The 21,494-nt window shown below is 43.9% G+C and overlaps 1 protein-coding gene across 1 annotated transcript; it reads left to right on the top strand.

Annotated features, from left to right (window-relative positions):
• The first annotated feature begins 9,280 nt into the window (after positions 1-9,280).
• On the top strand, positions 9,281-20,961 carry LOC147897853 (alpha/beta-Hydrolases superfamily protein). The gene is made up of 6 exons (XM_087380765.1): positions 9,281-9,768; positions 9,870-9,931; positions 10,012-10,147; positions 10,312-10,384; positions 20,129-20,194; positions 20,587-20,961. Exons 1-6 carry the CDS (start codon positions 9,644-9,646, stop codon positions 20,812-20,814), a joined length of 690 nt encoding a protein of 229 aa, XP_087236891.1. The 5' UTR covers positions 9,281-9,643; the 3' UTR covers positions 20,815-20,961.
• Positions 20,962-21,494: the final 533 nt, after the last annotated feature.

The following is a 21,494-nucleotide window of genomic DNA, read 5'->3' as shown; positions in this document are numbered from 1 at the left end:
TAGAACCGAAATAGAGCAACTGACCTATGGTTCTCCGTTCGGCCCAGAGCCATCTGGGATCATCTGGGGCTCCAAATAGGCCCCGCAACCCGAGAGTGGGTCTGCACCGAGAAATGCTCCATCTACCCTCAGTGCGGTCAATCATGGGATACCTTCCTGCACTTGCATGTAGCCTAGTTGGCAGTGTGCCAACTCTATCTGAAGCCGTCCAGCCATCAGGCCACGCATGGCCCCCATCTGGTGTCCAAACCATGACCTATCGGATAACCGAGCTACTCAAATGCCTTCTCCTCATATGCGGGGCTTACAAGTAGAGTTAGTTGGTTCCCGCGTAGTTACACAAGAGTGGAGCATTGATATCTAACACCCCCCCTCAATGTCCACTTGCAAGTGAACTTACTTTTTCGGCCCAATGCCAAGTCGATGAAGATGCCTCTCCAGCAAGTCTCTTCCAAGACCCTTCGTGAAGATGTCTGCAGCATTTTCTGTAGTTGGACAGTGGACAGTACACCAAGTCGACCTCTCCATCCATGATGAGCTCGCGTACAAAGTGATATTGAATCTCAACGTGTTTTGTGCGAGCGTGGAACACAGGGTTCTTTGCAATCACCATGCAACTCTAATTGTCACATGATAACTGCGTAGGCTTGTTTTGCACCCTAAAATCCTCCACAACCACAGTGCCTCACAAGAAGCAAAACATGCTGATTTGTACTCAGCCTCGGTAGAAGAAACAACCATTGTGGGTTGCTTCTTGCCGACCCATGACACAGCTTTAGATCCAAGTGAGAAATAGTAACCTGTCACTGATCTCCTGCTGTCCACATCTCCTGCCCAATCCGACTCACAGAATCTGGTCAAGATGTTGCCCTTGGTATAGGTGATGCCATAATCAAGTGTGCCTTTGATATATTTCAGCACCCGCATCCCTGCCCTCCAATGGTTCTCCTGGGGCTTATTGGAAAACCTGCTTAGTACACCAGTCGCAAAGCTAATGTTCGGCTGCGTGTTGCACAAGTAAATCAAACTGCCCACAAGCCTTCTATACTTCGCTTCGTCCACCAGTGGTGATGAATACTCGTGTGAGAGCTTCACGTCAACCTCCATAGCTACACGAAGGCTGTGAACAGGATGACTCCACTACAGGCCTTTTCTGCTAAGAAACCTTCAGCTGCACAATTTAGAGTTTTTGGATGTGACTGTTTTGTGCATGTCCCTGATGCTCACAGGATCAAATGGGAACCGAAAAGCCGGAAGAGTATTTTCTTGGGCTACAGTGAAGAGGCAAAGGGTTACCATCTCTATAACCCTGTTACCAAGAAGGTAATAGTAAGTCGCGATGTGGTCTTCTTAGAACAGCCGCATCAATTGGCTAGGTTGCTTCCCTTGATCCCGTGACTTTTGCTGTAACTTTCGAATTCACTTGATGTGAACTCACCATCTTTGTGTGATCTCAACTTCTTCACTTTCCTCCCTGTTTCTTTCTCGACCAGTACATGCCATTCTTTGAACTTACTAAAAGCCTCATCTTTAGTCTTCAGGAAGTTTATCCATATCCTTCTACTGTAGTCGTCGATCAGCGTCATGAAGTAGTAGGAACCACCCAAAGCTTCCATCTCCATCTTTCTGCAGAGGTCCATGTGAACGAGCTCTAGAGGAGCCTTTGCCTTGCTGGCCTCTTTAGGAAAGGGCTGTCGATGCTGCTTGCCCATCATGCAAGCTTCACATACATCGGGCAGATATGTAATTTCTGGTAGGTCTGTAATCATTCCACTTTTATGCATCTCCTTTAAAGAACTAAGGTTTAGATGACCAAACCTCTCATGCCACAGCTTAGTGTTCTTCGAGCACTGGTGGAAGCTGAGAGTTTGTAAATGTTGTTGCACCGTGTACCTTTACCAATGACCTTCCCTTGAAGATCCAAAATCTGTGCGCCATTCTTATCGAAGTGAACTTTGAGGTCCCGATCTGTGATCGCAGAAACGGACAACAAGTTCCTCTTAATATCTGGCACATAAAGAACATCGGACAACTACTTTACAACTCCATCTGACTTGAGAGCAATCGTACCTTTTCCTTTTGCTGGACATTTTGCAGCATTGCCGACTGCTACCAGGATGCCATTCCCTATCGGATGTAGAGAGGTATACCAATCCTTACGACTGCTCATGTGGCGCGATGCACCACTGTCAATAATCCAAGGTTCTTCCACAGGTACATGAACTGCCTCCGTGCAAATCTCCTCAATTGCTATGAACAACTCTAGTGGTACTGTCTGCGCGCTATTGCTGGACTCTTTCTTTACTCCGTTCTTCTCATCTGCAATCTTCTTCTGGCACTCATTCTGCTTGTGCCCTGCCTTGTTGCAATAGAAGCATTTGATCTTCTTCTTTCTCTTTTTATCATCAGAAGAAGATGGGTTACCAGAGTCCTTACCCTTACCTTTCTTTGATCTAGCATAGAAAGCCGAATCTTCTAAAGTCCTCGTCTTTTGACACATCTCCTCCTCCAAAAACATTGCGCTGAAATCCTCAAAGTTGGGTGGATTTCTGTTCTGCGTATTCAGCGCCGTAACAAGACTGTCATACTTTGGTGGGAGGATCCGTATGCACCTTCTGTCTAGATTCTTGTTGGTGATGGTGATGCCAATCGTAGTCATCTGATCTCGCAGATTCTTCACCCTGGTGATGAACTTCTCTGCCGCTTCAGACTCAGACAGTTTCTCATTCGCGAGTTGAGTCTCTAGATTCTGAATCCGTGTGTCTGATTCGTGGTCTTGTACTGATTTTTCAAGACCGTCCATGCCTCCTCCATTGTGGTGACATGTTGAATTAATGCCATGATAGAATCACTTACACTGCAGACAATAGAACACAACGCATCTGCATTTTTTCTTGTCCACACGAGAATCTCATCTGCAATTGGTACTATCTGTTGTGCTGCATTGGCTGGATTTGGTTTTGCAACCGGCTTCAGGTCCACCCCAATAGCAGTATCCCAAAGCTCGTATGCGCTTAGGATGGTCTTCATCTTGAACTTCCAGAGTGGATAGTTAGTGCCGTCCAACTTTTCACTTTCGACGAACGGTGGGATTCGCAGTCTTGCGGGCTGGGCCATCTCTCACAATTTGCTTGCAAATAGAAACACACTACCAAATCTTCTTGCTAGAGTCCAGGCTCTGATACCATGTAAGAAAACAATACAACGTCTGTGCTCAACAGATAACAGGATCTCGTATGCAAGAGAGAAAAGCAAATAGTATGGAGAATCAAAAATTTGATTACTGTAAAAGTGATACAATAGATGGTGCTGCCTCCAAGCCATGCGCTCCTGTGAGAGAAGCTTCGATGGCGTGCTGGAAATAGTAGAGGATGGAGGTTGGATGCTAAGGAATCACGATTGCTAGAGCCAGTGATGAAATGGGCTTCATGGGCTTGCTCTTATATAGCCACCAGTCATAATCGGTTAGACCAAATTGGGTGACCGACCCAGTCCGCCCAAAACGGCCGACTGGGGGTCGGTCTCGAAATAGGCCACCGACCACACGATAGAACCGTGGTGCAAAATAGAGCAACTGACCTATGGTTCTCCATTCGGCCTAGAGCCATCGGAGATCATCTGGGGCTCCAAACGGGCCCCGCAACCTGAGAGTGGTGGGCTGGCCCCGAGAAATGCTCCGTCTACCCTCAGTGCGGTCAGTCATGGGGTACCTTCCCGCACTTGCATGTAGCCTAGTTGGCAGTGTGCCAACTCTATCTGAAGCCATCCAGCCATCAGGCCACACATGGCCCCCATCTGGTGTCCAAACCAGGACCTACCGGATAACCGAGCTACTCAAATGCCTTCTCCTCATATGGGGGGCTTACAAGTAGAGTTAGCTGGTTCCCGCGTAGTTACACGAGGGTGGAGCATTGATATCTAACAATTTTGTGGATTTTTATTTGATTTGTTTTAATCTATGTCTGAAATTAGTTGTGTTTTGCTTAAACTTGTTTAGTTGTGTTTCTTCGTTTGTTTCCTATGATGGGTGTTTGAGTTTGCGAGATGCGGGTCGTCTTGCTAGATGGATCTGCTGAGGGCTGCAAAGACGTTTCGGGGTGCTAGATGGGTTGTAGTCATGCTTGGTTTGTTTCTTGTTAGCTATTGTGGTGATTTTGGTTGTGCGTTGTCTTTATATATTGGAGGTTCAGTCTGTTGGAAGCATGGGGGAATGGAAGGTCTTGACGGTCCTTCTTTCTCGTTGGGCCTTTCTCAGAATGGGGCATCCAATGTGGTTGTAGCACAAGATTGTCCGGTTTCTGAGTCCATAGAGTTTGTAGCTTCTGTTGGGGTTGATGTTAGGGTTTCTTCGAGTGTTTCCTTTCTGCCTATTGAGGAGAATGAGGAGAGGGTCATCAGGGAGGGAGGTTCTAACCGTAGTGTTGTGGGCTTGTAGGCGTTTTGATTTGTGGAGGAGAGTTAATGGGCTAGATACGAAGGTGAGATTGGAGTGTTTGGATTACAAGGATCTGAATAACATGCTTACTTGATTCCTTTTGCAAGTCGTTAAGGTGGATGGGAGGTCGTATCCGCCGTGTACATTGGTAGGGATGTTTCGCTGTTTTGGTAGGATGTTGAGGAGGGAGCAGCATGTCAAGGTAGCATCTTCAAGGGTGGTGGAGGTTCCATTCAATATTCAGTAGAACCCGATTTTTGAATCTAGCCAAGTTGCTCTTGAAATGGCAATGAATTGAAGTATTCAGCAAGGTGCTGGTGAGGAAAAAGATAGCGGGTGTGTTGTTGGTGTAGGGGAGGAACGAAAAATCTTGGAGGATATGGATTTCAACATCTACAATCTACATGGAGTTCAGAGAAGATTCGCTTATTACTGTCTTTTGAGATTTTGTATCCGGGGGGGTAAAGAATTTCACTCTGTTCTTCTAAGGTCAGACTTCGTTCGTGCTACCGATGAGCTTGGAGATTATGTGGAGTAAGTAGATGATATCGAGGTTTTTGATTTTGTAGTTGTTTATTGTGTGTTTGTCTTGTATTAATGTGTGTGTTGTTGTTTTGTAGGTACAACGAAAGGATCAGCAAGAACTATGTTGCTACCGTTAACCGATATCAGAAGACTAATTTCTGTGCAGTTGTTCGGGTGCATGAGGCGGACATGATTTTGCATTCGAGTAGTTAGTGAGACATTTGCCTGCTATTCATGATGGGGTCCCTAATTCGAAGTATCTCTTTCTGCAAGTTATTGAAAATTTTGCTATTGAGGTAACTTCGTTGTTGCTATTGTATTTTGTTACCGTTAAGATTGAGCTTATTACAGTGTGTGGGGTTGCTGATAGTGTGCTCCTGTAGGTTTGGTTCAATACAAACTGTGTCAACGAGAAGGGATTGAGCAAGCTTGTGTCAGGTGCCTAAGGAAGTCGAACAGCTTGTGACAGGTCATAAACGGGTTTCTAGTTATAGGAAATATGATACTCTTTGAAGGTTGCTACTGCTCAGTCAATCATTGCAAATCCTTACGATGAATTTGGTAATCTGCGGACCTATCCAAAGGTGCTTCAAGATAATGTTAAGTTGTATTCTGAGAGGGTCGATGGAGTTGTTTTGTCTAATGGTCAAGATTTTGCTCGTTTGGTTGTTCCTGTTTCTTTTGGTATGTGTGTGTGTTCTTTGGTGTTTTGATTTGATTTCTTTTGTATTTTGATTTGCTATTTTTTTTATTTCTTGTTATTTTATTTGTGTGCAGGTGTTGCTCCTGGATTAGCTACATTTGGATTGCCTACTTCTAGATTGTCAGAGTCTTCGGGCATTCTTGTTGGTCTTGGATTGGCTGCATCTTGTTGCTCTTGGATTGGCTGCGTCTTCGGGCTTGTCTATAGTTTTGGATTCTGTTGTTGTTACCGTAGGTTCTTGTGGTAATTTTCTTTTGTTTTTGTTTTGTATTTGATTCATTTCCTTTGGTTGTGGTATTGATGTGTTATCGTTAATGTTTTGTTAGGTGTTCTGGATGGTGGTAAGGGATTACTTGCGAGTATTTGTGGTAATCAACTTGGAGGTGATTCTGGCACTGTTGATGTTTTTGGCAGTGTTGATTATGTACCTGTCGATCCTTCTTCCGGTGGTACAGTTGGTGTGCCTACAGGTGTTACTTCTTGTGATTGTGTTATGTCTCCGATTGCCGTTGATGTTGGCTGTGGTGTTGGTGTTGCTTTGCCGAATGGAGAAACTTCTCTTGCGGGTGGCGTTTGCAAAAGTTTGTTGGATGCTAATTTTGGAGCTCTGTATGGCGATGATGATGATGCTTTGTTGGAGGAATTGTCCAAAGTCAGTACTCTTGTTGCTCGTGCTCTGGGATTGAGCTATGGCGGGGGTTTTGTTGTTGTTCTTCATGGCGTGGTGTTTAACAACTACTGCGTGCAGTTTATAAAGAAAGTGTGATGTCTTTTTTCATCATGTAATTTTCGGCAATTTCAAGTGGCTGGTTATTTCAGATGTGAATGGTACGACTGGTTCATTTGGTTGTTTGTAAATATGAATAATTGATAATAAAGACGGTCTTTTTTGTTATTTTCCATGTGTTATTCTTTATGGTGATTGAGTTTTAATGTGGTTTTTAAATAAATTATCGTTTATAAATTTAATTATCTTTAACCTATTAACCAATGACAAAAAAAAAGAGGATGGAGGAGAGAGGAGCTGCCACGTGTCAAGATTTCAAGCATTCTCCAACAATTGATGATTGACGATTGATTCAAATCTTATTGACGATTGGAGATCGTGGCAATAATGCGATTCATTAAAAGCAATAGGTTGGTTCTCTGTCCTCGCTCTACATCTTGCGGCAATGCGCTCCTGTGTATGACGTACTAGAGAGTCATCTGGAACCATGCACGATGGCAAACAAAGCTCAACATCAGCGTTTCATGAAGAGAAATTACCAATAACGGGATTTGCATTATCCGCGCAAACTAATGGAATAACCTCTTGACGATGCTAGCTGAAATTAAAGAATGAGATTATACCAGCAAGAGCGTCTAGAAGTGTGGACTTCCCGGAGCCGGAAGGCCCCATGATGACCATAACCTGTCCAGGCTCAGCATATCCCGTGAGGTACTGAAGAAGAGACCTGGTGCGACCGTGGGGATTGGAGGCGGTAATCCAGAGCTCTTTCCAGCTAAGGGTGCAGCCGACGGGGTACTGGGGGAGTACGTAAGGCGATGGCTCGATGAGATGGCGGCGTGGATCTGCAGGGGATTGAGCTATGGCGAAGGTGGCGGGAGGGGTGTGGAGGGCTGAGGAGGCCACGGAAGGTCGAGATGGCCATAAGTGAACGGAAATTTTAGACGTATTAGATGGAAGTTTTAGAAAGGTCGACGGACATGGACGGGACCAATCCCTGAAACCAATCTCGAAAACCTGCGTCTCCCCTGAAAGTTTTAGTTACAATTGAAATGGCTCTCAGTGATGGACAACAATGAGCTCCCAGTGATTGTGAGTTTGATTATAAGGCTCGCTTTTGTGGGAGCTCCAAGGAAACGATAGTGGGTCTGTAAGCTTCGCATCATGCAATGTGGCATCAGGAATAGATATGCCTGGAATTGCATAGAACGTTAGCAAATCTGGAACCCATTGCTCTTCCAGTGCTTCAAAGGAGTACTCCATAGTTTTGTTGTCGCCGGTCTGGCATTTGTCGTTGGCCTCGCATCCCAAGGAGAATGACATAGCCACGCTGTTGTTGAACATCCCAGCGGGATAACTAAGAGATACCAAACGTTGAGAAACATGATCTTCTGGTCTCCGTTCCGATCATTCCATTGCCTGTTTTCTCCAATTGGCATGTGAAGGATTTTCATGCAATTTGCAATGTAATTAGGAATGAGAGTCCGAGCTTGATCGAGCCATGATAATCAACGAAGACACGAACTGGAGCAATATTGCTACAACTCAATTTTCAACAATGCTGTGGCTATTGTGTTGCATCCAGAGTCCAGTCACCGAAGTCCCTTGCTGAGGTGAGTTCAGTCATAGTAGCAGAAGGAGAGGCACGCACGGAGCTGCAATGATGGTTAGAGCTACCGTCTACGTGAAGGTTTGGAGAAGTGGCTCATAGGCTTGGAAGAGAGAGGCGACAGTGGTGAGGTGAAGGAGGGGGAGACAAAGTAACAAGGAGTGCAGACAGAGAGAAGGGGGGAGAAGATGAAAAGAGAGGAGGCAAGGAGGAAAGAGCCATGGCATTGAAAGAGAGTGCAGTTCCTCTGAGACATAAGTAATGGAAGAGCATGACAATAAGAGGTGCTCCCTTTCTTTCATAGAGCTTTTCTTCTCGACTTTGGTTCCCCCTCATTCTTCACCGTATGCAAAAGCTCGCTCCCAGTACCCAAAGGAATGCTAAAAGCGGGACTTCTAGAATGAGGATGATTGAAAAGGCCAAGTAATTTTGGGACGACATTCCAAGTTGTTCAAGCTGCCATTAAGTTTCAGGAAGTTGGGACTGGATTGGATTACACTGCTAATAACGATCAATGGTGCAGGATGGATTTGATTTCAAGAACACGTGTAACACTTTACTGCATTGCCATATGCTACTTTTGGAAGTTCAACATTTCTCGAATTTCAAATTGCATGTTGCAAGGAGATATTGTCACTATTGGTGACCTAGGCGGAGTGTGTGGTGGGTGAGTAGTTCATCTCATTCTACTAGATGAACTGACATATAACATAGAACTTTGTCAAAATAGGATTAGAACTATTGGAATCATCAATCCTAGAAATATGTATTTTAATTGCTCTTTTGATTCCATTGGGTATTTCTGGGTAGACATGTGTAGGTGGTAGCATCCCATTGAAATATATTTTCCGAGGAGAGGACCAACCCTCTCCTAAGGAAAATGTTGCTAGATCCTTTCAAAATAGTAATTCCATTTGGACTTTTCCTTCTGGCCGAGCTTGCATAAGCCAATCATTGTAACCCTCCTTACCCTAGAACATTGCAACATCACCTACTGTAGATAACAAGTAAAAATTGGCCTTCTTAATAAATTCAGATGTCTTTACATTCCCAGTCTTTTAGATGCCGCAACAACGCGCGGGTTAAGTACTAGTTGTAATTTATCCGGTGACCTGTTTTGTCTTCGATTACGGGTTTTAAAGTATTTAAATCATACGGCTGAGATTGAGTTTCCGCCGAACGCAGCCGTTGACAGATGGATTGAGGTTAGCCGTTTGATGAAGGGGATAGATCTACGTGCAACAAGTGCAACAAAAGCTTAGAATAGCGTTAGACAGAACGTTCAGCAAACCGTTCTTGAAACAGACGAAACAGAGGATAGATCTACGTGCAACAAGTGCAGAATAGCGTTAGACAGAACGTCCAGCAAACCGTTCTTGAAACAGAGGAAACTTTCAACGGTCTGTAACAAGCTTCAATTTCGACCCAACGTGACTGTGCGTGGTGGAGGAATGATGGGTGGCATCCGAGGAACTCTCATTAATCCAAGCAGGAACCAGTCAGTAATCCAAGTGCGCGCGGCTGTGTTCGAAGACACATGTCCCGAATCGAAATGGCCTTGAGACAGCACACATGATATCAACCCATTGATTTGAAGAAGACAGAGTGAACAGTCTGCAGGTAGACAGGCGGGAAAGCACCCAAATGGATATGGCGGGTGCTCCTTCGTCCAAACGAGCTCGCAAGTCAGAAGACGCGCCAAGTTTGCCTCCGCTCATCGTCTTCGCTCATGGTGCTGGCGCTCCCTCCACCTCTCAGTGGATGCTCCGGTCTATCTCCGTCACAGGCTCGCTTTCCTTGTCCGTTTTGTAAATGCCCTTCTTGTATATCTCAGTCACTTCTCCTTGGTCTGTCTGCGTATCGATTGCAGATGGAAAGAACTTCTTGCTTCTTCCACTGGTGCTGTAGACGTAATTACTTTCGACTACCCTTGTAAGTGGTCATGATCAATTCTCTTGCCGAGCATCCTTCCTTTTGCGGCTTTGTTTCTGAATAGTTCCTTGTGGGTGCAGATTGCGCTGGGGGCAAGCGTGGAGCTCCCCCTAAAGCCGAAAAATTAATAAGTCCTCACCTCGAACAGATAAAGAGAGCGCAGTCTAATTATCCGGGTCACCCTTTGGTACTTGTTGGGAAGTCAATGGGATCGAGGTAATTTACTCCGCCTCTGTGCGTGTGCATAGGTAAGTTGTAACCATCGCGCATCTATCTGACACACAAGAAGCTAATAAGTGCGCTCGTCTCGGTTCCTCGATTCTCACCTTGGGGACCTGCCCCCCTTCCTCTCCTCCCTGGACTTGAGACGTGGATAACAGAGTAAGCTGCATGGTGGCAGAGACGGAAGGACTTGAGGTTTCTGCTATTGTTTGCTTAGGATACCCACTGAAGGTAAAAGCATTTTTCCAGCGAGAATCCAATTGCATATACTGCTTTTCATGAAAAAGTTTCAGCCATTTATTTTTTTTGTTAATGTCTTTGGTAATCGATTGATTGGCTGTTGGTGTCCCGGACAAGCCAAGCACGTAGGATAAGCCAACCTGCTGTTTTTAGGCCTAGTTAGCTTGTCTCCAGCACTTCACTGTTGTAGGTGGCTGGTAAACGTAATATTATCTTGTTCTATGCTCTTATATCTTGTTACTGCATGGATCTTAAGGCGTTTTGTCTATAGAGTCTCATCCATTGTGGCTCTAAGAAAGGAGGGTGACTTCAATTCTGTCAGGTGTGCTGTAGTCAAGTGTGCGGAATTTTTGGTGATGGAATTCTCAAGGAATCTACAGAGCCATCCATGGCTTCTGATATACCTATCACTAACTTTGGTGAGAAGGGGATGCTCGATGGGAGTAACTATCATATTTGGAAGATAAAGATATGGAGTCGCATGGAGACCAAGCCCCAAGATTAAACGGATGTTTTGGGCAAGGTTGTGAATGCTGGGAGAGGGATGTTGAGAACTATCCATGATCATTCGGACGACAATAGGTTCGTTGCTTTTGCACATTTAATTGGTGGAGACGGCAGATGTGGCTTGAAAGACATTGGAATTTCTTTATGAGACGAACAACTTGCCTTAAATCATTGCACTCTAGAATCAGTTAATTGCGTTGACATTGGGTGAAGGAGAGTTTGTCAATGACCATTTGGTCAAGGTGAAGATACTCAAGAATCAAGTGGTGACATTGATAGCAAGATAGCCGTGCTGTTCTAGTGACTGTCCTGACAATTGAAGAATGGCCCAAAGGTGGCGATGACAATTGTGCTTATTGCTTCCAGCAAAGGGAAAGGCAACGAGAAAGGCAAGGCCAGCAAGGGTATGCTAAACATCAAAGATTCTTAAGAGGATGGGAACTCTTCTGATAGTGAGAGACAAAGTGCTACTATTGTGATTATACGAGACTGCAAGAAGAAGAAGGTGGATCAGAAAAAGGAGGACCGGTTCAAGGTGATAAAGGAGGAGGACCAACCCAAGGGGGAAGTGTCTGGTGATTAGACAACTTACGGAGTTAAGAAAGAGGGGTAGTTCTTGGTGGTTATACACAGTAACCCCAAGATTGGGCTCAGCGATCTAGGTGTGACAATGCTTATGCCCGTTATGGGACAGCGGTCAGAGGATCTGGATCCTTGTCAAGGTGAAGCATAACATATCTTGCTCAAGAGGGTGATGAAGGTCAGCGTGGAGAGTGAGACAGTTAGATACATTATGGACGTGAGGATCTAGAGACTAAAGAGGATGCTGTTCTGGTATCTTTTAGGAAGGTATCTAGCTTGTTGTAATAAAAAGCAAAATGGAGGACCAATTCAAGTTTTCTCTTTATGCATTGGTGTTAATTTCAGTTGCATGATTGGTACATTATTTGTTCAGGTGGGGAGTGAAAGCCTTCCAGATAACAGGGCATTCTCAAGGCATAAGCATTTGGAGGCTATCTGCATTGGTGGTATCATGGACTCTGGTGATGTGGACGGATGTAGTGATATGGACGATTTTCCAAGAGAGATCAAGGGTATGAGAGAGGAAGTTCTCAAGGCAGAAGCATTTAGAACTATTTGCATGTCTTGTGAAGTTGTTGGTGTGATGGACTCGGCTGAGATGGTGATTTTGATGGATGCTGTTATGCTCTAGCCGAGATAGCATGACCTCGGAAAGATTGGTGGGCATTTTCTCTTAGATGACCGACTTTTGTAATATTTCATGTGCGTAAATTAAATGGTCAAGGGAAGTAACTGCCAAGGTCCTAGGTGAGGGTGTAATGGCATCGACTAGGTGGTTCTGAGTGCTAAGGCCTAGGTGCACCTAAATGTGTAAAAATGCCGAGGGGCAAATGGTTTAATTGTGCCCCAAGAGAGGGGTAAATGGTGTAGCAGGCTAAAGGTCTAGAATGATGACATGTGGTAGAGGGAACCATCTAGGGAGTTGTGGGCTTGTGGATATGCATGAAAAGAAATTGAATTACGTATCTGTCGTAGCATGCAATCCACAAGGTGGTTGGGAGGATATACGAGATGCCTACGCCTATGAATTGCCTTGCCCGTGATTGACGAAATACAAAGAGCAAAATTAAAAAAAGATCGTTTCATTTGGTATCAGAGCCGTCAGGCTGAACGAAGGGATCACGTATGAAGGCGTTCACCGATTCGCTCCGGTTTTCAGATTGCATCTCCTTCAGCTCATGGCCTCAGGCTGTGAATCAACGAAAAAAAAACAGACAGATTGGAAAAAGGGAGCGTATCATTTGCTTCGTGGAGCTGAGGCGTGGCGATGGGTGACGTACGGGCTTCCGTTGATGGAGCGGGTACAGCTGCAGGCTTGTAAGATGGCGCAGGGCAAGGTTTCCGGAGGCAGGTGATAGAAGAAACCTGGGAAATTAGAGAAGGCGTGACGCTCGATGATGATACTTGATCCGACGAGAACCAAGAGAAGGAACTCTGATTCCGGGATATAGCTGAGAAGTGACGAACAGTAAGGCTCGTGAACGGGGACGCGATAAACGATGATGGGACGTGATCACACGAATAGCCCGTGAGCGAGGTGTTGGCGGTGTCAAGTGTATCAGTGCCCTCATCTTTCTATACAACAAATCCTGCTTCTCTTATATTTGAGAAACTACACGAAGTCTTCCTTCCATCTAGTAGATCATCGAGGCAGCAACATCTATATTCAGGAGCAGATGGCTACTTTGGAGGAAACTAGAAGTTGCATCGAAAGGCTTTTGACAAAGCAGAATCGTGTTTATGCAGGCTGTAGCTTGGTATCACGCAAAGGGATATTTGCGTTACGTGGAACCTCCAGGGGGCATCTTTTTTTTTTCTTCTATGTAGGATTTCTGTACTAGAAGATGCTTTATAGCAGATCATGAACCAACAGCTTCAAGTGAATGCTGGTCAAAATGAAATTAGTGAGATGGTGCAAGCCTTGTTGGCTAGACCATCTAGAAATGAAAAGGGCAAAGATCTAGCAGAGCCAGAGCCCAGTATACACTCATCAGAACGTGCAAAGGTCAAGGTACCTAATATTGCAAACTATAGACCGGAAAAGTACGTTGGTCGGATGATCGAGCGCAGTTTTGATGTGATCGAGGTTTGGTTACACAAGTGGGAAGAAGCCTTCGCCATTTTTGAAATCAGATCTGATCTAAAGAAAATCCGCGAGACTACTCACCTGTTTATTGAGGCAGCGGATAGATGGTGGATAAAGCAACAGAAAGATCAAGTTGCCCCTACCACCTGGGAAGGGTTTAAAGCTGAATTTAAGAAACACTTTCTTCCACTTGACGAAGAGTCTTGAGCTTGGGATGCTTATAGAAACCTTCGCCAGAGAAATTTGTCGGTGGCAGAGTACACTGACAAGTTCAGAGAATGTGTTATGAAGATAACAGACCCTCTCCCTATGTCGGTTCAGTTGAAAGACTATATCTATGGAACGACAAGATTAAAATGAAGTTCGGGCTAAATATGTGACTACATTAGATGAATCTATTGCAGTAGCCTTGAACTATGAGGATGCCAGAGGCAGACCTAGTGGGTTTGTGCAGGCAGGGACTCAGCATGAGTACCCGAGAAAAGGGGGATTTCAGAGGAAATGGACTTCAAAGACAAGTGTCTCGCAGCCAAGTGGCCAAGCCAAGCAGGTGAAGCCGGTTGAGGGACCAGCAAAGACAAGTAGCACCGTTGGAGTGAAAAGAAAAGTAACTCCAATGGCAGCCCGGGCTTGGTCAAAGTCCTCGTTGACCCCGGAGCAAAAAGAGAAAGCTAGAAAAGAAGGATTGTGCTTCGGTTGCCTTCAACGACATCAGTGGAAAGATTGTCCACTGAACAAAGACCATCGCACGGCCAATATGATGGTATCTGAATGCGACGTAGAAATGCAGGAGAGTCCCAATGTGGAAGATATACAGATGCAATTGGTGGGACCTTCTCAGAGGTTAGTACCTGTGTTGTTAAGTGTGTCTGTTACTAAGTTAGTAAGCGGTGCACCTGATAACATCCTTTCAAAGCCCGCAGCAACGGGGTATACGTTTTTTTATGAGACCGAGTTGTTAAAATGAAAGGGTAAGTAGCCAATCATGATGTGATTGTGTTGTTTGACTCAGCGTCAACGCACAATGTAATTAACTCGAAGCTTATTAAGAGGCTCAAGTTGAAAACTAGTCCATTTGACTATGCTTATACGGTCAGGATGGCGGAGGGAAGCTCAATGGACGGAAGTTCAACTGAAGTATGGGACCAAAGGGTTACCCAGTTGTAACTTCAAATTCAGGACTATGTTGAGAAGCTGGACTTTGAACTGACCAGGCTTGCTCACGCAGATATAGCCCTAGGCATGGCTTGGCATTTTTGGAAAAATCCAGCCATTGATTGGAAAAAGCATATTTACCAGTTCAAGATGAACGGGGTAGAATATGTTTTACGAGGCGAAAAGGATTTACCTCGAGGACCATTGATTTCAGCCATGGAAATTCGGAAGACTTCGAAAGAGTTTCTGTGTCTGTGTATAGCATCGGTAGAGTCGATTGATGATGCGTCGACTAGCACTGAGGCTACCTTAGATGGGAAAATGGCCGAGTTGGCTAAAGAGATATTGAAGAAGTTCTCTGATTGTTTTAGGGATGAGTTACCTTATGGATTACCTCCAGAGCGGAATGTTCAACATAAAATTGGGCTTATCCCGGGGGCAGAACCTGTAAATAGACCTCCCATATAGATTAAGCTCTACAGAAGAAGCTGAGGTGCGAAGACAACTGGAAGAATACCTCAAGCTGGGGCAGATTCAACCCAGTTTTTCACCTTTTGCTTCCCCAGTGATATTAAAGAGAAAGAAAGATGATACTTTTCGCCTCTGTATATATTACAGAGCATTGAATAATATCACTGTTAAGCACAGGTATCCGATGGCTCGGATCGATGATTTGCTAGATGCATTGCATGGGGCCGTAATTTTCAGTAAGATAGATCTTAAGTGTTGCTACCATCAGATCCGGATTAGAGCCGAGGATGTGCATAAAACCGCTTTGAAGCAGGTTTGGTCATATTATGAGTTTTGGTAATGCCCTTTGGACTTACCAATGCTCCAGCTACATTCGTCATGCTTATGAACGATGTACTACGTCTGTATATCGAAAAGTTTGTAGTACATTTTATTGACGATATTCTGGTATTCAGTAAAAGTATTGCTGAGCATCGCGAACACTTAAGAATAGTGTTCAGTACTTTGAGGAAAGCCAGTCTTTATGTAAATAAGAAGAAAACTATACTGTGTATGGTTAGACTTGAATATTTAGGATTCATAATTACTCCAGAGAGGGTAGAAATGGATCCAAAGAAAGTGGCTGCGATACTGACTTGGCCAATCCCTCAGAGTTTGATCGCTTTGCGATCATTCTTGGGATTTGTCCAATTTTATCGAAGGCATATCAAAGGATATTCCGAAATAGTATCGCAATTGACTGATCTGACCTCAGATAAAGTACCTTTTATATAGGGATAGAATCAACAGGAAAGTTTAAACAACTTAAAACAAGCTGTGGTCACAGGACCGGTGTTAAAAATAGTTGATCCCCAGAAACCGTTTTTCCTTGAAACCGATGCAAGTGGCATTGCGGTAGGAGCAGTTCTCCTCCAAGAGGGAAGGCCAGTAGCCTTTGAAAGCAAGAAGATTTCTCCCTCTCAATGGAATTGGCCAACTCATGAATTAGAGTTGTATGCTGTTGTCCATGCTTTGAAAACATGGCGACATTATTTGTATGGATCAGAGTTTTATGTGGATGTTGATCATGATACTCTGAAACATTTTTGTAAACAACCTGACTTGAGAGGCCGCCAAGCTAGGTGGTCATAACTCATGCAGGAGTTCAATTCAGTACCGAAGAGGAAAAGATAATAAAGTTGCTGATGCGTTGTCACGCATTATGCATAACATGAGTTTCACGGTATTAGAGAGTGCTCTAATGGCCGAGATTAGAGAAACTCAGAAGGTGGACGAGTTTGTCCAGAGCCTTTGGCCTAAGGCTCATATGTTAAAACCCGGGGAAAACGAAAAGGATGACCTGGCATCCAGAAAAGGCCAAACGTATGCAAGATATGCCATAAGGGATGGTATACTGAATAGAAATGGCAAGGTAGTAGTACCTGATCAGAATGATCTCAGGCAGAGAGTCATTCGACAGTGCCATGATAGCCCGTGTGCGGGACATCCAGGAGTCGAGAAGACATATGATCTCGTGAAGCGAGATTTCTTTTGGCCAAAGATGAAAAAGCATATTCATGAATATGTGACACGTTGTTTTTCGTGTCAGGTAAGTAAGGCAGAGCGGGTGAAGCCACCCGGCCTTTTACAGCCCTTGGAGATACCACTAAGTAAGTGGGAGAGCATTTCCATGGACTTTATAGTAGGGCTGCCTACGACACAAGGTGGATATGATTCTATCCTTGTGGTGGTTGATCGTCTTACCAAGATGGCTCACTTCATTTCAACTAGGGAGTCTGTTAGTGCCGTGTAAGTAGCGGATTTGTTTATTAGACATATATTTCGTCTGCATGGATTACCCAGATCCATAGTGTCAGACAGAGATGTCAAATTTACCGGTCATTTTTGGACTGCGGTATTTGAGACACTAAGGACTGAGTTGGGAATGAGTAGTGGGGATCATCTTGAAACGGATTGTCAGACAGAAAGAATCAACCAGATTTTAGAGGATATGCTTAGAGCATATGTGTCATTGAGGCAACATACATGGGACAAGTGGTTGCCATTGTTGGAGTTTGCCTACAATGATAGAAAACATTCATCTATAGGGTTTAGTCCGTTCATGGTTGTAAGACACGTTAAGACACGACACGTTAGACACGCTTCAGACACGAGTGTCTAAAGTGTCTTAAAGATAAGACACGTAAGACACGCCATTGTGATTATAATAATAAATATTTAATTAATATATGTATAAGTATACAAATGTACAACTTGCTAGCATAGCTCGCTGCTAGATTCTAGAAGTACAATAAGCTATACTTAAACAATGCAAGAAGGCACTTGTACAATGAAGTTAAGAGTCAAGAATCGTCACTCAAGACTTAAAACTTAAAGTTAAGACTCGCGACTCAAGAGCTCGCAAGTATTGAGTACTTAAAGGTTTAAATGGACAATTGAATCTTGTCACATGTGATATGAATGAAATCTGCATCTCGATACATATAATTGAAAGGAAACTTTCGACTCTCAAGACTCAAATCTCTGAAGATTCATACTAATCCGAATCTATAAGGTCACTGCCACTGCTAGATCCAAAGTCACCATCGATGATAGCATGGCTAAGTCAAACTCAATGTCTTTGTTACCCCCCATCCACCAAAAAAAAAAAAAAAAAACCAAGAGTGTCTAAAGGTGTCTTAAGGTTAGACACATGTCTTAAGTGTCTTAAGTGTCTTACGATAAGACACGAGTGTCTTAACAACCATGAGTCCGTTTGAACTGAACTATGGTTATAGACCAGCAAATCCAACTATAGTTGGAGTACCTCAGAAATTGCCTAGTGCCGCGAACTTTGTGGTTCAGATGCGGGAGATGCTAGCACTTGCGAGAGCTAACATCCGCCAAGCTATGGATAGAGCTAAGGTGTATGCGGATGAGAACCGATCCACTAGAGAATTTAAGGAAGGAGAAAAAGTTTTTCTCCGAGTTTCTTCGCACTCTAAGTCTTTGACTGCAGGAGAGTGTGCTAAGTTATCACCTCGATATTGTGGGCCATGGTTAATTCTAAAAAGAATAGGCAAGGTAGCCTATAAATTAGAATTACCACCGGGGTATAAGGTGCACCCAATGTTTCATGTTTCTTGTTTAAAGAAAATTTTGCATACTGGTGACTCACTAATCGAAGATGTTGTTTTGTTTCAGGAGATAGAGGATAATGCAAGACGCAAACCAACAAGAATCCTGGGCCAAGGAGCAATGCAAGTGTGTAATCAGAAGATACCCACGGTGTTGGTTGCATGGCATGGTCTACCTCTATCGGAAGCTACCTGGGAATCCGTATACCAGTTACGGAGAGTGTTCCCAGATTTCATCATCGAGGACGCTGATGCTTGAAGAGGGAAGGAACGTTATGCTCTATTCGAGATAGTACGACCTCGGAAAGATCGGTGGGCATTTTCTCTTAGATGACTGACTTTTGTAATATTTCATGTGCGTAAATTAAATGGTCAAGGGAAGTAACTGCCAAGGTCCTAGGTGAGGGTGTAATGGCATCGGCTAGGTGGTTCTGAGTGCTAAGGCCTAGGTTCACCTAAATGTGTAAAAATGCCAAGGGGCAAATGGTTTAATTGTGCCCCAAGAGAGGGGTAAATGGTGTATCAAGCTAAAGGTCTAGAATGATGACATGTGGCAGAGGGAACCATCTAGGGAGTTGTGGGCTTGTGGATATGCATGAAAAGAAATTGAATTACGTATTTGTCGTAGCATGCAATCCACAAGGTGGCTGGGAGGATATACGAGATGCCTACGCCTGTGAATTGCCTTGCGCGTGATTGACGAAATACAGAGAGCGAAATTAAAAAAATATCGTTTCAAATGCATTGACGATGAGAATTTTCCAAGGGAGGTCAAGGGTATGATGTTGAATGGAGAACATGAGGGATTCACATGTGATTTTGGTGGGATGAGGATTAAGACTTGAGTGGAGCTCGATGAGTGCTTGGTTTTGGGGAAGTTGGGCAAAGCTTTTGGAAGGAAGCTCGTTGGTGAGGATCTATGTGGGGCAGTCACAAGGATCTCACTGTAAAGGTTTCGAAGGTTGTGGTCGCAGATGTGGAACAAGTTGAACAGATCCATGATGCTCGGTACTCGCCAGGATCTGCCTCATTCCCAATTCTAAGAGGGATAGTTGAATGGACATTTTGGCGTGCTCATGACTTGGATTAGCAACGTCACTAGCATGTGGTATTATGAGTAGACCGATGCTCTGGATTGGTCTGGTTGTTCATGTACAATGCGGAGTAGGACTTGGAGGTAGAGGAGATATGGGATGTTCGACCTGATGATGGTGATGCCTTCAGCTTGTTCCGCAGAGCCTCTAAATGGGAGCCGAAGGATCATCTCTTCGAGAAGGTGGCTATCAGACCACAGTGCATCATATTGAGATGTAGAATCCACACCGTGACTCCCCAAATGAGGAGGACCAAGGGGTTTGACACCTGTTGGATATGGGTGTGAGGGGTGCTATGTTGGCACAAGTGTTGGGTGCCACATGGGCACCTGAAGAGGGACTGAAAGGGACTGTCAGGTGGGCAGCAAGCAAGTTGCCACGTGGCCTTATTGTTCTCCAACATGGTGTCTGAGCTTGAGTTGTGAGATATGTGCTTTGACAATTGGAGATGCCTTTGAAGTCTAGGAAAACATAGTGACTTGTATGGTGCAACTTACTGCCTCCCCAGACTCATCCTATGCTTGCAAGTTCTCGCATTCCAGACTTCTTGCACCGCAAATTGTTCTAGCACTTATGTTCAGGCCTAAGCTCCATTGAGTGAGTGTTGTGTATTAGCACTAAGAGAGAGAAGTTTTTGTTCAGAACTGGAGCGTATAAACCGTTATGTATATCACAGATTCTCATCTGCCCTGTAATGTAACATGTTTTTTTTTCTTCCCTTCAGGGCACAAGTGGAGCTCTTAGAGATCATACCCTACTCGAGTTACAGGTTCCAGTCATGTTTGTGCAGGTTGCCTTTTCTATCTACACTTTCTGTTTCTTAGAGACAATGCTGTAAAACTTCATGACGATCTTTCTTTAGCTCAATCCAGGTCCTGTTCGAAAGTAAACTACTTAGTTTTTGGGTCTAGGAACCTAGCTCTCGATTACATTTAGACTTATGCATTATGATGGGTTGCGGTTGGCTGATGCTAGGTTTTTTCAGAACTGTCTGGATGAAGCATTTTTAGAGAATATGGAATTAGTCTAGTGATTTCTCATAACAATGGATTGTTTCTGATACCATGTCAGGCAAATTGTTTCTGATACCATGTCAGGCAAAATGTTCATAAGTAAAGAGTAACAAACTTCAAAGGATGATTTTGAAACTATGCTCTGAAGGTTTATTAAATGCTTTTACAGGGAAGTGGAGATGGATTATGTCCATTGAACAAGCTGGAAGAAGTACGGAAGAAAATGACTAGTTTCACAAAGCTTCATGTGATTGAAGGTGGTGATCACTCTCTCAAAGTAGGTAAACAGAGGATAAAAAAACGTGGGGTTGCTCAAGCTGAGATTGAGCTAGAAGCAGCCAATCACATCCAAAGTTTTTTAACAGAGGTTCTTGGTCATTCTCATGCAAATTCCTAGACTCCTGTACCCTGTTTAATTTTACTTTTGTGGCATCCACTTGTCTTGTTCCTATTTCACACTCTCTGGGACCTAAAGAACTCAATTGACTGACAAAACTTCAAGGTGCCAGGGAAATTTTGAAAATCTGATTTTGTTCTAAGCAATGATTGTTGTTTGAGTATACTTGTGCTTTCTAAGTTAGAAATGTATTTTTGCCTCTTTGTAGAAACGATACATAAGTGTAAAGGGCCATTTAGCTTTTTATGTTTTAAATGAGAGAGAGAGAGAGAGAGAGAGAGAGAGAGAGAGAGAGTTTCTAGTTTTTTGGAAGTTTTTGTTTCTTGACTTGCTTGTTTATTTTTGCTTAGTCACCTGCTTCGTTTCTTCTTTATTAAAGCCTTTGAAAATGTATCTTGGGTGATAAAAATTCTAGGAATATACCCTTGCTCCTCTTGCGATCCCTTGGCATTTGAACTATGTGAGGAAAAATCTAGTTGTTGGAAAAAGAATAGAGGGAGACCAATATGATATAGTGGCCATCCATTCATCTTTGCAAAAATTATTTTTGCATGCCACTGTAGATCCTCATTGATGTAGCATTGAATCTTCCACCTCCCATGCCTATCATCCTAAGAGGTAAACAAAGGTGGAATCACTCTTGCTCACCTCTTTTGCCATAACTTTCCATTTCAACCCGT

Source organism: Dipteris shenzhenensis, chromosome 10 (assembly GCF_047967505.1).
Source record: "Dipteris shenzhenensis isolate YYH24624 ecotype China chromosome 10, Dip_SZ_1.0, whole genome shotgun sequence".
Lineage (NCBI taxonomy): Eukaryota > Viridiplantae > Streptophyta > Polypodiopsida > Gleicheniales > Dipteridaceae > Dipteris > Dipteris shenzhenensis.
Note: the sequence above shows the minus strand (reverse complement) of the source record. Positions and strands in the feature narration are given on the sequence as shown.